The sequence below is a fragment of the Sparus aurata genome, chromosome 12 (genome assembly GCF_900880675.1).
Source record: "Sparus aurata chromosome 12, fSpaAur1.1, whole genome shotgun sequence".
Taxonomy (NCBI): domain Eukaryota; kingdom Metazoa; phylum Chordata; class Actinopteri; order Spariformes; family Sparidae; genus Sparus; species Sparus aurata.
Genome location: NC_044198.1, coordinates 20814863 through 20831915, shown reverse-complemented (window position 1 = coordinate 20831915; position 17053 = coordinate 20814863). Strand labels below are relative to the sequence as shown.

Sequence of the window (17053 nt, the reverse complement as noted above, 5' to 3'; positions counted from 1 at the left end):
TCTTTCCTCTGTCCTTTTCAGCACACAGAAAGAAACGAGACAAATCTAACAGGCTCGTGTTTTGTTTGTTGTTTTTGTTGCCAGTAATCGTCTTCCAGTGGAGGCTGAAGATGTGTCAGCCTGTTGCTCTAAACTGTCACATGCATCCGTGGTTTACTATATAACACCGGAAATTAGTTCCCATAATGTAATAGTGAAAGCCCACACGGTTTCCCATCAGAGCTCAGCCCTCCGTCACATGCTCGCTGCCGCTCTCCACGCAGGATAGACAGACAGGAGGCAGCAGGACAAAACAAAACCCGGACACAGAGGGAGGATAACACCGAATTTCTCCTGCAGCCGAGACTACACAACGTAGCGGTTTCTTTTTCTTCTTGTTGCTCTGGAGAGGAAATGACTTCTGCCACTTTTTGTTATTTTGCGGCGCTTTTAAAGTGAAACTCCGCCATATTCAGCCCACCACGCCCGGAGCTGCAGCTAACAGCAGAGAGAGGAGGAGGAGGAGGTGGTGGAGGGGGGGAAAGCCTTTTAGCTGCTTCACTTAAAGTTGTTGCACAAACTTAATTTCCTCTTCACAAAGAGAGGAACAAGGTAAAACAAACCGCCTAGAGATTAACTTCCTTTACATTTACATTTTGTTTCCAGCTCAGGAGAAAGAAAGAGAGAGAAAGCCAGAGTGTTGTCGTGCGCAGAAGAGAGACTCAGGAGGGGTTAATGAAAATAAATTGACTTTAGGATACTCGGGGCTTTTTTTCCCTTCTCCTTCCTCTATAACCGACATTATGTATGTGTGTTTGCCCTGGAGGGGGACGTGTTATCCAGGAGGAATGACTCTGAGCTCTGTGGGGGCTTGCTGCCTCAGCCCGGAGGCCAAAGAGGCTCGCAGGATCAACGATGAGATTGAGAGGCAGCTCCGCCGGGACAAGAGGGACTCCCGGCGGGAGTACAAGCTCCTTCTGCTCGGTAAGACACGACACACACATACACACACACACACACACGCTGGTCTTTACTGGGAAAACTTGTCTTGTGGGAGAAAAAAGCATTCAGATGTTATATTTAAGTTTAAAACAAAATCATATTCTACCTTAGAAATATGTGGACTGGTCCTTTAATTGGCTTTAAAAGTACTGGTGAGTTTATGTGTAATTAAGAGTGGATTACTCAAGTAACTGATTACTGATACTCATAGTAAGTGTTGTAGAAAAAGGTACCCAAAAGTCATTCTTGAGTAAAAGTAAAAAAGATATTATATTATCGTTATATGACTTATACTAAAGTGAAAGTCACCCATACCAAGAGTACTTTTTAAAAAGTCTCAAAGGAGCAGTATGTAGAAATGTTAATCACAAAAAAGGATTTGTATAATGTGTGTTTGCTTTAATAAACTAAATAAACAAACTGGCTGTACAATCTGATCTTAAAGGACAACACAATTTCATACTGTTTTACATTGTTTACATGTGGTGGACCCTGCCACCCCCCCTCCACAGATTGATATCCATTCTGTATGGTAGGGATGTCATCTGTTGCCTTCACTAAATATTAACATCTCTCTCTCTCTCTCGCTCTCTCTCTCTCTCTCTCTCTCTCTCTCTCTCTCTCTATATATATATATATATATATATATATTGAATATATTGTCTCATATCACAAGTGGTATAACTTGTACAAGTGTATAAAAACCATAATCCTAGTAATTATTAATGTGTCCACACATATTAGTTACTTATTGGGCAAGTGTATTAGTTATTTATTAGTGTAATTAGTTGCCATAGCTGTAAAATGTATGTAGCACAATAGTAATAAGCACCATGTTTTCCTCCTTAAAGTGAAGGAGAGGAAGTGTTAAATAGCAGTGAGTTCCTGCCCTTATGTGCAGTACTTGAGTAAATGAGCATTCTTCCATTTGCTATAAATCACCTAAAGTAAACCCAAAAAATTTACTTAATCCTGAAAGCTAATTGGAAGATGCTTGGACTGCCGCAGTGTACATCCATTTTCAGAAGTGAAAGTATTCATAATGCATTAGAGCGGCCGCTGTCAGAGTCACATTACATTATAGTGTTAGGTTAATATTACTGAAGCATCAGCTTGTAAATAGTCTGACTCAGCGATGAAGACCGTTGTGCTCCTTATTCAGGCTACATTCTCCTCTTTTCTTCTTTCTGCTTTGATACTGTTTTTAACAACATTTACTTTATTTAATTAAGTTTTTAGTGTAATTGTATTTTGCAGCGATCCCTCATGTGGAATTCGAGGACATGTAATGGAGGCAGGATATTTTACAGCTTAATAATAAACGTTATGGTCTGAAATGACATCAGTGCAATGAAACAGTAAAACTTCACTGGGAATTGAATGATTTGAAATAACTCCGAGCATCTTTTTCTGCATTATCATATTAAAAAAACAACATATATGTCCATACTGATATATGGTCAATATCAGCCAATGATATTTGCCAAGCGATACATCAATCGAGCTCAAGTTAAGTTACTCATTTTCTGTACTTAAGGACAATTTTGAGGTACTTGTACTTAAATATTTCCATCCTATGCTACTCCACCTAATATCAGAGAGACGTATTGTCCTTTGTACTCAACTTCATTAATTTCACTTTTCAGATTGAGACTTTACCATTAAAATATCAGTGTCAGCTCAAACTACCCATGTAATCATGCAGTCGTAAAGAAAACTGTTCGTAAAAGTACTCCATTACTATTTACAGTCCTGCATTTAAACCCTACCTCGGATGTTTTGGCTGTCAGACAGTTAAAAATTGAAGCAATGGGAGAAGTTGAAGAGAGGAAATCACCTTTGGTGGAACTGAAAACAACAACATGACAACTGTAACAATGCATCACATGATATTGACAGATGATGTATTTTTTATTGGTCAAATCTTAATCCGTGAAATATTTTAGAAACTATCGCTGTCAGATTTATGTTATTGATTAACACATGTATCTCAGAATTGTACCACTTTCAGTATTTTTATTCTGTGGAATTGCAACTTTTTCTTAAGTAGGGATCTCAATACTTCAGAAATCTATTAAAAGTTCCTCACAGTGAATAAATATATAAATAAATAGACATACAAATCCTTGACTCAATTGGCCTTGAAAGTACTTGAGTGTGTAATGATGTGTTTGTGGCTAAATATGAACAGTTAATGTCTGCTGTAAAAGTGATGCAGCTGTGTCTGGTCACAGTACAGCGAACCACGGAGAACTCCAGAGCGATATCACAGTGGGTCGAAAACACATTTTAATTATTATAACCGGGAGTGGTAGAAGGACTCTGATCCTGTACTTTAATCTGCCACCACCATGTATAAATACTCCATCACACATAAAAGTAGTGCAGTCAAAATGCCCCAAAAGTATCGGACGTAAACTCTGATGCACTGATGTGTCAGTCTACTTTTTATGTTGCAGCTGGTTGAGAGGGCTCTAACTTTAAATACTTCATATAGGCCTAGTGTTGTAATGAAGTAATTATATATTTCATTTCTAAAATGTTAATATATAAAATAACTATACAGCTGTTTTTGTCCAATGTCGGACAAAGTAGCAAAGAATCAAACACTCAAGTAAACCATAAGCGCCTCAAGTACAGTAAATCTGCTTTCATCACTGATTATAACAGCCTATTGAGTAAACACACAATAATCTGAACTGTTGTCATCTTAGAAAGGCCACATTCTATTTGAATTACTGATCAGGGGATGCTTCAGCAATTTCTGTGAGTAAAATGTAAGGTGTAGCTGCTGACACCCTGGTTATACTGCTTTCAGAAATGATTGACTCATGCTGGCTGTGTAACCACCCTTCAAGGTTCAAAAGTCGAATGTGTAGCTTCAGCGCTGTGAAAACAATTACTGCATGTCTCAATCAGAATAATCATATGAAGTCTGAATCCTTAAATATATCAAACTGATGTTTAAAAGTTCTCAAAATTGCAGACCAATGAAACATACTTTGTTTTCAGTTCGCTCTGAATGTGGCTAACGAATGCTCTCATTTCCACTTCATCGGCCACAGGAGAGGAAATGCTGCAACTTCTAGTTCAGCTTTTTCAAAGATACATGGAGTCACTGGTGAGGCGACAAAACGCTGTTTGTAAAACTTGACTCAAAGAGTAAATACAAGACCCACAGGGCCCAAGCAGAAAATAAAAACCCAGACTACTGTAATAAAACCATTTCCAAGATTGCGTAAGAGTGCAGTGTGAACGTACTCAACACACAGTAAGACAAACACTTGTTGCTTTTGCTTCAGGTAATTTATACAGCAGCTTAAAGACACTTTTTGAATTGTCTTTTTCATGATGATATTTCAAAGTGTATACATCTAAGAAATCTAATATGCTTGTGTGATGCTATCATATCTTATTAATAACAACACTTTCACTAACAATAGTTTGGAGACCTAATTTACCTGATGGGCAACAGGCTAAATTACAGCTTGACCTTACCTCAAACTAACAGTTAGTGTGAGTTTGACGCTAGCAAAGCAACACAGTACATTAAATAAATACAACAGAAAGGTCCATACAGGTCAGACCATTGTGTTTCACTATACATCTTGATACGTTACAGTTACGGCTGAAAATGATAACAGAAATAAACAAGTTTGATGATTTCACACGTCCTCACAATCAGATCGACCGCCAGTTGTCTACCTGGAAGTGACTGCGATGGTGAAATAATATTTACTGTAGCCACCATCCTAGTTTAGCATATTAGCATGCTGACATTTGCTCATTTGCACTAAACACGAAGTACAGGTGTGGTTGATGGATTGCCAGTTTTTTTAGTTTTTAGTTTTTGCCTGAAACCAAAATAAACTTTTTACTAGACAATCGATGGTCTTGGATGAATAGTTAAGTGATGATCGAAGTTATAAAGACAGAAAACCACAAATATGAAAATCTCGGTGGCACATGAGGAGACGTCATGCTATGACCAGCATGTAGGATTCATCCTCTGGGCACCATGAAGATCTGTACAAAAGTCCATGGTTGTCTATCCAATAGTTGTCAAGATATTTCAGTCTGGACCAGAGTGGTGGACAGACAGTCTGACATCGCCATCCAAAGAGCTGTGTGCCGTTAGCCGCTAGCATGGCTAATAATAAAACTATTAAAATGCATCAATGAGCCGATCCTGCCATAAATACTGTTGCACCAAATCCAATGTGCTGAAAATAGTCCAGACAAATACAAAATCTACTTAAGTTTGAGGTGTTTGCTAAAACACCCTCTGCCAAACTGTTTTAAGAGGTTTTGTAGAGCACAGTGCCACAGACATGGAGGGGAAATCGTTTAGTATTGAAGGACAGACTGTTGCATTTCTTTGGTCTTTTAATGATATTTGTCAGCAATAAAAAAAAAGAATCTTTGTAATAATATCAGCCATATCCATTTAGTCAGTATGAGTCCGTACAATACTCTTCTGTTTGAAGCAACCCAGGAGGAATGTCTACCACAAGTATGTCAGAACTCATTTCTTTATGTTGCAACTTGACTTTTCTTTAGGTTCAGTTAGAATTTTATGTTTAAGCATAAAAAACTTTTAGATAAGTTTCAGAAAAGATAAAGTTTTGTCTTAAAATACCTGTTTTTGGTTTGGACATAAAGGGCTGGAGATTTTCTGAGGTCTTTAAAATATCCAGTGGTGTCACACTTCCAAACGCAGTCTTGAACTCTGGTCACTGGTTTGGCAGCCTTCTCACCTGTAACTCTACCACCCCCTCCTCCACCTCTAGAAATAAAAGTCAGGACATAAACATGCTAGCATGACACATTTTTATAGAGGTGTTGATATGGTCTGTATGACACCATCAAATTCTAGTGACTGTGCTGTCTAAATGCATCTGTGCTGTCTGTTTAGGAACTGGTGAAAGCGGGAAGAGCACTTTCATCAAGCAGATGAGGATCATCCACGGCCGTGGGTACTCTGAAGAGGACAAAAGAGGCTTCACCAGGCTGGTCTACCAGAACATCTTCACAGCCATGCAGGCCATGATCCAGGCCATGAACACATTACAGATCCCCTACAAGTATGAAAAGAACAAGGTAGACCAGACTGTTGTTTCCCTCTGTCCTTTCTTTACTGCTTCACACAGACAGCTTTAAGACAGAAGGTTTGCCACACTGTCTCTCAGAAGCACGCACAAGGTTTACATGTCTCCGACACTGACGGAGCCTGCAGTGTGTATTCAGGGTGAAGCACTTCTGGTAATTTGCAACGGTGTTTAGTTTTGCAATCCTGCTGCAGGAGAGTTTTGTCTATTTACGGAAAGTGCATATGATGTTACACTGCGGGCATGTGAAGACAGGTACTCCTGAGCCATACACAAGTAAGGGACAAAAGAGGAAGGGAGCCAGAGCATTCCCTATTAATCATACAGGAATCTGTCCCTTCCATACCAACAGTAGGAACTTATTAATCACACAGACAAACCCACGAGTTAAAGTACCAGGTACTTATGACACCCAAGCAGGAGTCCACATCCTGTGTTGTGTGACAGGGGCAAGAGGGGGACGTCATGTGGCTGTCATGGACCATTGGTGGTATTAACCAAGGCTGAGTCAGCATGTGGGTTACAGTTTTCTCTCTCTGAAGCTGGTGTTCTGTGGAAGCTCACGGGATGACTCAGTTTGTCAATGAGCACGCAGTTATTAGTGCTCAAGAGCAGAGTGCAGGGCAGAGAGGTCGAGAAGCTCTTCTCTAAACCCCTCCTCAAACACAAGTGTTGTCATGGCCCCGCGGTAAGAGAGACACTCACAGTTTGAAGGGTGGCATCTCCCTGATGTCGCCTTTCCAAAAAAAACAGAAGACACCGGCAAAAGTGTGAGAAATTAATTAAATTGTGTGTTTATCTGCTGTAAGACAGCCAAACCATGTTTGGCCTACAAGCTTGTTGTCTATAGTGAACATTACCAAAGGCATGTCTTGTCACTTCCTGTGCACTGCCTCTGTTTATTCTTTTTGCATGATATCCACTTGATGGCCATCGAGTAAATAAAGGATAAGTACCACTTACACAGAGTCAACTGTAAACAATACTCAAAATCTGACTTTTCAACGAGTTTCAATGTCAAATCTGCCAAAACTGGACAGGCTTAGCAAATGTCAGTAAATGTCAGACAAGGCTTAGTCAACAGTCACTTGGATGCATTGAGTATCACAGTTAGAGGTAAGAGTGAGTGAGCTCGTAGGAAACTGCTCTGAATGTCTTAATTGCTCTCAGAGAACACAAAGAAAAAACTTTCAAACGAAAAACAGACACTGGTACAGCAGTTTCTAAGAATTCCTTTAATTTATCCAAATGAGAAGGGTGTGAGCAGGAGCCGTTAAAATCTATTGTAAAAGATGCATGAAAAGGGACGGGCCTTTGAGGGTAAGGCTGTGACCCATAAATGTAACAAAAAGGTAATGAAACTTCTCAGGACGTTTGAACACACTGGCTTACAAGCTCTGGTAGCAATTTGAATCAGGCTAACAACGGAAAAACGGGAAAATTGCTTCCTACTACTTGTGTTCTGTTTGTATTAACTCAGGCCTTTGAGGGTGGCTTCCCCATAAACGTAAAAAGCAAAACTTACCAATCTTCTCAGGCTATTTTGAACACACAGGCTCACAAGCTCTGGCAGCAATCTGAATCAGCCAAAAAGGCAGAATAACAGGAAAACTACTTCCCACTGCCTCTATATTACATGACCTGACTCCCCAGACAGCCGGAGATATGACTCAACAAGCAGATTGGCAGATAGTATTGTTTTCATGAGTTAACACTGATGTGAAAAACTGGTTTTACCAATTTACAGTGTGTCAAGATCAATTTCACAACACTGGAGTTTACCACAGTATGGCAGGACCACAATCTCTCCTTTCTTATCACTTCAGTCGTGGAAGAAAACCATGTGGACGTCATACACGGCTGCCCATCAACATAATGACTTGCAGTATGTCTGCAGAAGTTCCTTATGCAATAGGGCGGTTTATTGATTAGTAAATAGACCTAGAGTAATACGCCACCCATAAAAGTCCATTTAAAGTGCTCCGAAAAAGCTTGAGAAGTTTTTCCCTAAGTGTTTCCTTTTCGAGCTGATCGATTGCACTGTGGGTCCACAACTTATGCACTGTCAGGGAAATATTTATTATTAATCAGACACAAATTAAGCAATTAAGGGGTAAGATAGAGAGATTGGGAATTCCGGGAAGACACAGGACATCCGTTTAAGTCCTGAGGAGACGACCTGAAACACACAGCAGCCTTCGTGCTTTGTTTCCTTGTGTCTATAAATCAAGTGTAAACCCACCGACACTTCATCCACTGGTTTTTGGACTCTTCAAAGGAATAATATGCGGGAATTTTAGCTGAAAACATTAAAAAATAAACTGACATTGATTTCTATGCGTTAGAATGCAGAGATATCTACTAAAGTTAGCATGCTAACCAGTTACCTCTGGCCCGTCCCGGTCCAAAGCTCCTGTGCTAGCGGTGTGGACACCAACAGTCCTGTGGTGCCCGAGCTCCCAATCAAAACAGCTAGCCGCACGGCTAAGTGAGCTTACTTGCTATTGGCAGCTACAGTTAGCGGTTACCTTGGTGGTATACTGCCCTCTATTTATTTTGTGAATGACTTGGACAGTTTTTTTGTAGCCAAAAGTGGACATGTGTTGAATAAGGGGTTTGAGCTAGGGAGCATATTCTGATTGGATCCGACTAAGAGCATGGGGACACGCCTGGGTACCAACTTTACAAACTGAGCATCATGCTGTATCGAAGAAGACTCAAAACTAGCAACGGAGAACGTTAACTCACGAGGAGAATGTTTACTGAGGTTATAAATCAATTCATAAGTGGGGTCATTTTAGGTTTAAGGATTTTGGAAGCTCTGTCCATATTTTATACGGTCTATGCTGTGAAAGCAGAGTAGTAACTCAGTGTGCAGTATGTCATTATTGCATTAGTTGACTGTGGGTGGCTTGTAGCCCACGATCATTGCACAAGTCAGACGAATAGAGCGTGGGTTCTTCCATATCATCCTAATGATAAGTGTGTGAAGTTAGTTGTATTGTTTGTATTGTTATTGTTTAATGTACGAAGGTGTGTATGCTCGGTGAAATGCGCCAGATTTGTACATTTTAACAGTGCGAATGGCTTCTTGATCAACGTGCTTGGTTGTTTTTTATCTCATCTTGTCTTATCCAACTATTATGTGCTTTTACATATGTAATGACTGGTTTGATGACAGCAGTTTCCTTAACCCAAGACAGATTTCTCCCACGGGAGACATTAAAGGAACCTCAAACCTCATACCTTAATTTAATCGGCGCAGCTCGAGTCTACAAATGCAAAGTGATTCGAGCGGTGCCGATGAGTCATCAGGGAATGAGTGCTAAGAGCTCAGCGTAATCATTTAAGTTACATAACATCATTTATGAACAAAATCCTAATGCACAGTTACTTTAAAATAAGACTCTTGTTTAAGCTTCTTGGTTGGCTTCAGTCAGACTGAATGTTCTTTAAATGCTGTGGGGTTAAAGTTCAAATCATTTGATCTCTCGAAGTTCACCCAAAACTAAAAATTCAGTTTTGAAGTGGAGTTCGCAAAACATTTCTAAAGTTTCACGGCAAAACAGCTTTGCAGCATTCTCCTGAACCACTGATGTAGATGGATAGGACATTAAATGGCTCCTTATAGCTTGTTTGGCATAACCCAGGTCACTGGTAGCCCCAAGATCCCAAATTGATAACAAAGGATGTTATTTACACCTTTAATGCATCATTGAGCTTGTGCACCCACTTGAGAAGGCATGTGCGCAAACACTGTTACCTTAATAACTGCAATGACCATCTTGGCTTTAAAAAAGGTGTTAATAACTTCTTTTCAAATCAATTTAGGATCCCAGTCTTCATCTGCTTCAGTTGTTTAGGAGACTGCTGCAACCCTGTTTTGCTATGAAGCTCCAAAAATGTTTTGTGGACTACAAAACCAGACTTTGCGTCTGAATTGGTATGACTGAATTTTTGGGCGAACTAATCCTTTAAGGTTTGGCATCGCCTCTCTGACCATCTCTCATCATAGGTAAATTCTACTAGTGATCACATGTAGACAACCAGACTAGACAAACCAAATATTACTGACTTTGGAAGCAAACATTCTTGTTTCTAATCACAGGTTTTTCATGTTGTTATTCAGGCAAACGCCAGTATTGTCAGCGCGGTCGATGTGGAGAAGGTCACAACATTGAAGAACCCTTGTGTGGACGCCATCAAGAGCCTGTGGAGTGACCCAGGCATTCAGGAATGTTACAATCGGAAGAGGGAATACCAACTCTCCGACTCAACCAAATAGTGAGTGTACACAGAAACTCCTCGGACAGTGCCAAATAGTTTCCACTGTTTCATCTGCCAGTTGTCTGTTTAATGCACTCGGAGGGTTCAGGTTAAGTGTTTATTCCATTTAAGGTTGTTGATAAAAGGCTTCAAAGCAACGAAACACTTTTCAAATTCTCGCTGAAAGGATCCATTATAGTGAAACGGCTGCAACAGAAACATCCATGACTTGAATATTTTACAATAAACGTCTTTTTTGTCCCTCTCCTGGTTCTGTATCGCTCTCTGTAACTGCTTTTGCTTTATTTTCCGGTCCTCTCTTCATAGCTATCTGAATGACTTGGATAGGATTGCTGATACTCGCTATCTGCCGACACAGCAGGATGTTCTGAGGGTCAGGGTGCCCACAACAGGTATTATAGAGTACCCCTTTGACCTGGAGACTGTGGTGTTCAGGTGAGTGTTTTTATGTTGTTGTTATACTTTATACTGCCATGGTTTTATTGCAGCTTAGACCATAAAAACATAAAAAGACGTGCTTGGGAGTTGGTGCGGCCAATATAGATAAAATCTAATATCATAGTGTGTGTGTAGGTTTGTGTCCTGATACTGATGTACTGTGGATGTTCAGTAGATAAAGTGTTTATCTAGGAAATGAGATGATGGGAGTGTCTGTTTTTTTTTAGCTCATACACTCAACCAAATGACTGATAAATCAAGGCATATCATCACATTGATGCAAGGATCCCATTTAATCCAGATTGTCTCACTCATTTGCTGTCCAGTATTAAGTTAAAACTCTACCAGTTGTGCATTATTGTCATGTCAGCCAACCTTCTTTGAGAGTAACTTTGGCAGAAATGCTTCTTTACGATACATTTCCATGAAATGTTGTGTATATTTTGACATCCATGGTCCCCAGACGATGGAACCTACCTATTGTGGCGATCCACAATGTCTCAACAACCATGAAATTTAGTGCACACATTTATGCCCCTCTAGGGAGGATTGAAACTGCCAAAAACAAATAAATATTTAGTATGCCTTGCTATTTAGTCATTTTAAGCCCTAATATGGCTTTGTTGATAGGACAGCTTCAGAGATGACAGGAAACAGGGTGAAAGAGGGGGGGTGACATGCAGCCCCAGGCCGGGACTCGAACCCAGGGCTTCTGTGTTGAGGACAGAGACTCTGCACATGCGATTCCCGCTCTACCAACTGAGCCAATGGGCGCCCTAAGCTGGCTATTCTGACCCACAGCTTTCAGCGCAGTGTATATACATCACAGAGAGAGCCCAAACAGATGAGAGCTCATTGACTGTGTTCCCAAATCGCATACGGTTCCTTTTTCCTTCAGATGTCCCATAACAGACTGCGACACATGTATGAGCGAGAGGGTCAAAGTTCATGGCTTAATGTGGTGACAGAGTTGAATATGTCATGCAGCAGTACATATTTTTTAAGGGCAGCTGCCGTTTGTACTACAAGAAAAAAGAAACTGTATGAGATTTGGAATGCAGCCCTGGCTATCATTATACCCACCAGCGTGTTAGTATTGTCATATTGAATGGTAGCATTTGTCAAAGTACAGCCTTTACACCGCTGCTAGCAAGGCAGCAGGCGCTCTATTCTTTCTGTGTCAGCATAGTTGTGGAAGTACAGACATTAATGGGAAGCCATTATGTCTTGTTAGTCTTGTTTGAGCACAGCCGGACCTCATTTGGCAGTTAATTGACAGAGATCCATGGTCGTATTTTGCCCATTTAGACTGTATTTTCACAAGCTTCATTAGCTATGTGATATCGGCTGTTTTTTGGAAGGAGAACTGGTATCATTTAAGGGATCTGAAAACATTTAAATGTCTCCTCTTTTTGAAACTGGCAGGTTATCTGGGGAAGTGAAATTTTATGTTCCCACAATTTAACCTTGAGGCCATAAATGCAAATGCTGTTTAAAAGCTTTAAAGCACCTAACCAAACAAAGACTTTGGATAATGTCAGCAGTGCAGATACAACTGGGGAATGAGGTGATTTAATGAGTTGTAAATATATGTTAGTTGGTTTTCTTAATGTTTGGTTGAACTTGGGGCTTCAGGATGGTGGATGTGGGCGGCCAGCGTTCAGAGAGGAGGAAGTGGATTCACTGTTTCGAGAATGTCACCTCCATCATGTTCCTGGTGGCGCTCAGCGAGTACGATCAGGTCCTCGTCGAGTCTGTCAATGAGGTGAGATGCCTACAGAATAACGTTTAACAGTCACAACCTTAATCACCTTCTATAGATTTGTTATTCTGCGCATGAGTAAAGAAAATGGGGCTCTCTTTGGGATGATCAGCAAATCACATGGAGGGATACAAAGGGACATTGTTTCTTTTGTTTAAGGCCAAACCTGTTGGGTGGAGATGATGACCTAGATTTCTCCAGCACCAGTCTGCTTTCTCTCTCTCTCTCTCTCTCTTTCTCTCTCTCTCTGTCTCACTTTCTCTCTGGTCACAATGTGAACCTCATCTCGGCCCTCTTTTGCGGCAGTGCGCGTAGTCCATCTGCAGGGGGAGCTCTTTAGTCGCTCTGTTCGGCAGAGTGCACCTCTCAGCAAGGCTCGTTCACTTCATGAGATTACCACCAATTGAATTTGCTCACACAGACAATCGCCGCTGAAGTACTGCTGTCGAGCGCTATGTCTTGATTTCATATGTATGCTGATGCCCAGGTCACGCTGAGGTGTTTGTGCTATGTGTTTGTTTTTAAAGAATCGCATGGAGGAAAGCATGGCCTTGTTCCGGACAATCATAACCTACAAGTGGTTCAAAGAGTCCTCAGTCATCTTGTTCCTCAACAAGATAGATTTACTGGAGGAGAAAATCATGTACTCGCATTTGGTCGACTACTTCCCTGAATATGATGGTAAGAGAAAAAAAATGCAGCGGAGGAGGATGGTGTTAAGGTCTGAAGCAACACAATGATCTAATCAAGCAACTCGGTCTGTTGTTGGTTGATTTAGATTTGCTACATACAGTTTTAGAAAAATAAATCACACTCTTCCTTTTTACAGATGAGAAGTTGAATTCATAAGAAATAAAAAAACACTCTACCTAATTCAGTACACTCGAGCAGCACCACTCACAGGCTAATGTTAGCTATTTGACTCAAGGTTACAGTGCATGTCGTCTGGTCACCTGTCGCTGTAGCTTTCAGGAAACGTCTGGTGATATGTCAGAGAGTGAGTGACTGAAACTGACGTGAATAAAACTTCAAAACCTTCTTTTACCGTTCTGCCTGAGTCACATCAGGTAGACTTTCATCTGCAATGTTAAAACACAACAGCTCCCGTAATCTCTCGCTACTTCAAGGTGTATTTTAGACTACTGGGAGTGTCACGATTTTAAGACTAAAAGATAATATCAATCAGAATGAGCTCTTGATGGCGGTCATCGAAATCAAAAGCGAGATTAGCGTTGCTTCCAGTATTTCTTATCCGTCCATCTGCACCCTCTTGCATCCAAACTTAAACACTTCAAAGACAACACAGTTAGCGTACTGGTAGCCTGCAGCTCTCAGACACAACTGACTGGTACTGGAAATGACTCAGACAGCAGCAGAGATGTTGGGTTCATTTTCTCTTTCAGAGACCCTTTATTGATTTTTTTTATTTTTTGGGAAGAGGGTTTACTCAGAACAGTTTTGGGAAACTGAACTTTGTAACAAACTGAATTTATGTATTTCGTCTTTTCGTGGTGGTGCTGAATCACTGAAGGCTGGTATTTTGTGTTGAACTCTTTAATCTTTGTTATTGGTGAAGATTAATTTCAACCAGTCAAACCTAACTTTTGAAAGCCAACAGGATAAAGTTGAGCTGCTGCTGTAAAATACGGCCATCTTTTTGAAGTAATATTTGAAAATATAAATAAGAATATCATTTCTAAATGCTAAAACATAGCATGCTGTAACAATAGCACATGTAGACTTCTCACTATTGACTGTTGTATAGTATCATATCTATATTTATCTATACGGTTAGCTAACATTAGCCACTATAAGCTACCGGTGGTGCCAGAGCATGTAAACCTGTATCAGCACGTATTGAACTGATCAAGGGTGTGTCTGATAGCTTTTGAACTGACCTTTTCATTGGTAAGAGGAAGTTGCTTTAATTTCCTCTTTCCAAAGTAACCGTCTCACTTAGAAGCACTGCAACCATTTCATATCACAGCGCTCGCCTGTCTTATGTTCTTGAGCCTCTCTGTACCCACTGAAAATACTACAGTGACTTTCATGTGCTGCTGTTGCCCTCTTTGTCTCTCTGCCAGGTCCCCAGCGGGATGTCGAGGCAGCAAAAGATTTCATCTTGGACATGTTTGTCAGCCTCAATCCAAACGAGAAAAAAATAATCTACTCCCACTTCACCTGTGCCACAGACACCAACAACATTCGATTTGTCTTCCGCGCGGTGAAGGACCACATCTTGCAGGGCAACCTGGAAGTCTACAACTTGGTTTAAAACGGTGGCGTTGCCGCTGTAATTCAATCGGCTTTGTACAGCTGGCAGCCAGGGGAGCTCTGCAGTGATTCAGTTTGCCTCACACTGCTGCTGAACACTATAATCCAAAACAGGACATTGAGAAGCTACAGAGCTTGTCGCCAAATGACTGTACTACTGATGTATTTCAATTTTTCCTGTTAGGCTCTTTGAAAATGGATGTCTCCAGCTATAATGAAGTGTGTCCTGACAATTAAAGCGCTGCTTTAGTGAGGAGTCTATTACAGTATGCACTCTGAAATTTATGGAGCCCTTTGTGAACGTTTCCGAGCAGTAACAGTATAAATGCACATGGATGGATTGAGAGGGGGAAAAAAAGTATTTCTGTGGCCTCAAAAGCTTCTGAGGACTTGTAATGTACTAGGTCTCTCCTTCAGGGAATCTGTGGAAGTGAATGTAGACTAACTGCAATGCAGCACCTCACATCACTAACCCCAGTTGGTCATAGTTTATTTTTTTCTTTAAGTTTAAAACTGTTTGCATCACTCTACGTAGTTTGTGTCTTGACTTAAAGGGAAGCGAGTTATAACGAACACTAATGACACATGTACTATCCTGCAGATGTTGATTTGCACACACCGCTTTTTGTGACATTGGTCCTTGTGTTGATATTTTTTATGTGTGTGTGGGTATTATCATTTACACAATCTCAATTCAAGACGTTGCATTTGTCTTTAATGGCATTATTCAGTCTTAAACCACTTGTTATGACCACAGCATTAATGTATTGTTATGTGATTTAACACAGATTTCAAAGGGAATATTACTATGACCTTAGCAGACTATGCTTCCTTTTTTTTTGTTGGGGGGGGGGGGGTCTTTATTTTGTCAAAGCTGTAGAATCAAGTGTTCAGGGACTGTTAAATTGGATTAAAGGGTAACTTCACCAACTTTACACATTAAAGGTGATATTGATAGCATTCATCTTCTTAATGTGGCATTCCGTTGCCCCCCCTTCCATTTCATTCACATCACAACACCGCTGTTGTTCGAATGATCTGCCACCTCAAGTGTGTTGCACCTGCTAACGTTGCTAATGCTAGCTAGCTAACGTGAATGTTGCCTATGCTAGTTAATGTTTCCATTGCAAGTTATTTTTTTTCCCACAAACCGACAACAACCAAGAGTGTTGATGCTTACAAAAGACAGATAGCATGTGGTACCAATGACGTTATGCTATTGGCTTCTTTTAGAAGTTGAAACCTCATGTCAGAATTCTTACACAGACAAACAAAAAAAATTATTTTGAACCCAACACAATCTTCTAAATGACCAATTCAGATTCAATATAATGTTTTAAAGGAGAAGAGATTTGTTTATTCTGCACTTTCCTACATGATACATTGATTTTTCTTTTGTGGCTCCAGAGGAAGCTGCATGTAATCTAATAAATTGCATTGAGAGATGTAACTTGTTTCCTAACTTGAATTGTGGGTAATGTAGGCAGCAGGTTTGAAAAGCAGTCCATTTGTCGGTAATTGCTTTCCTGTAACACTATTGGACTCATCATGGCTAGTTTAAGAACAAATGATCAAAATCAATCTTTTTATTCCCTGCATTCGTGCTTCTCTTCAAAAATGGGTGCCTGCAGTACCCACAATGCAACTTCGCTGATGAGTGACATCACTAGAGGCGAGTTATTAGATTACATGCAGCTTCCTCTGCAGCCACAAAAAACTTCGTACTACTTTGATTTTTTTTTAAATGTGTATAATTGGTGGGGTTTCCCTTTAAAAAGTGTTTCTTTCTGAAAGATCATCTTCTGTAAGGGCTTTAGGACTTTCACCATTATTTATCTGAATGCATATTGTAAATATAACATGGTACAGTACGTTTTTCCACCCTTACTTGCATCAAGGTCGGCGTTGAAAGGCTAACTGCTATTAAGAGAGGACGGTTATGTTATGTAATCTCTGTGGTATTAAACTAGTGCCTTCTCCTGCTTAATTCATACGCTGTTCAAGGGTATCAAATGCATGAATAAGAAGCTAATGAGAGCGTATCCACAGCCCTAATGTTTACACGACCCTTCTCTTCTCGTTAGAAATAATTACAGCCTAATTTGTGTGGTTTAATTTATGGTTCACTGTCACTGCGATATCTTAATGCAGTCTTAGTGTTTTTAATGTGATTGGATGAATAAACAGAGGTTTTTCCTGTTCA

At 40.3% G+C, this 17053-nt stretch overlaps 1 protein-coding gene across 2 annotated transcripts; it reads left to right on the top strand.

Moving 5' to 3' along the window:
- Nucleotides 1-209: 209 nt before the first annotated feature.
- Nucleotides 210-17053, top strand: LOC115592752 (guanine nucleotide-binding protein G(q) subunit alpha-like). Of its 2 annotated transcripts, XM_030435844.1 has the most exons (8): nt 212-591; nt 806-963; nt 5897-6081; nt 10219-10373; nt 10683-10811; nt 12450-12579; nt 13104-13257; nt 14661-15070. In XM_030435844.1, exons 2-8 carry the CDS (start codon nt 828-830, stop codon nt 14849-14851), a joined length of 1080 nt encoding a protein of 359 aa, XP_030291704.1. In that variant the 5' UTR covers nt 212-591; nt 806-827; the 3' UTR covers nt 14852-15070. The 2 variants fall into 2 exon arrangements, with proteins under 2 accessions (XP_030291703.1, XP_030291704.1); XM_030435843.1 differs by having other exon boundaries at nt 210-963; nt 14661-17053.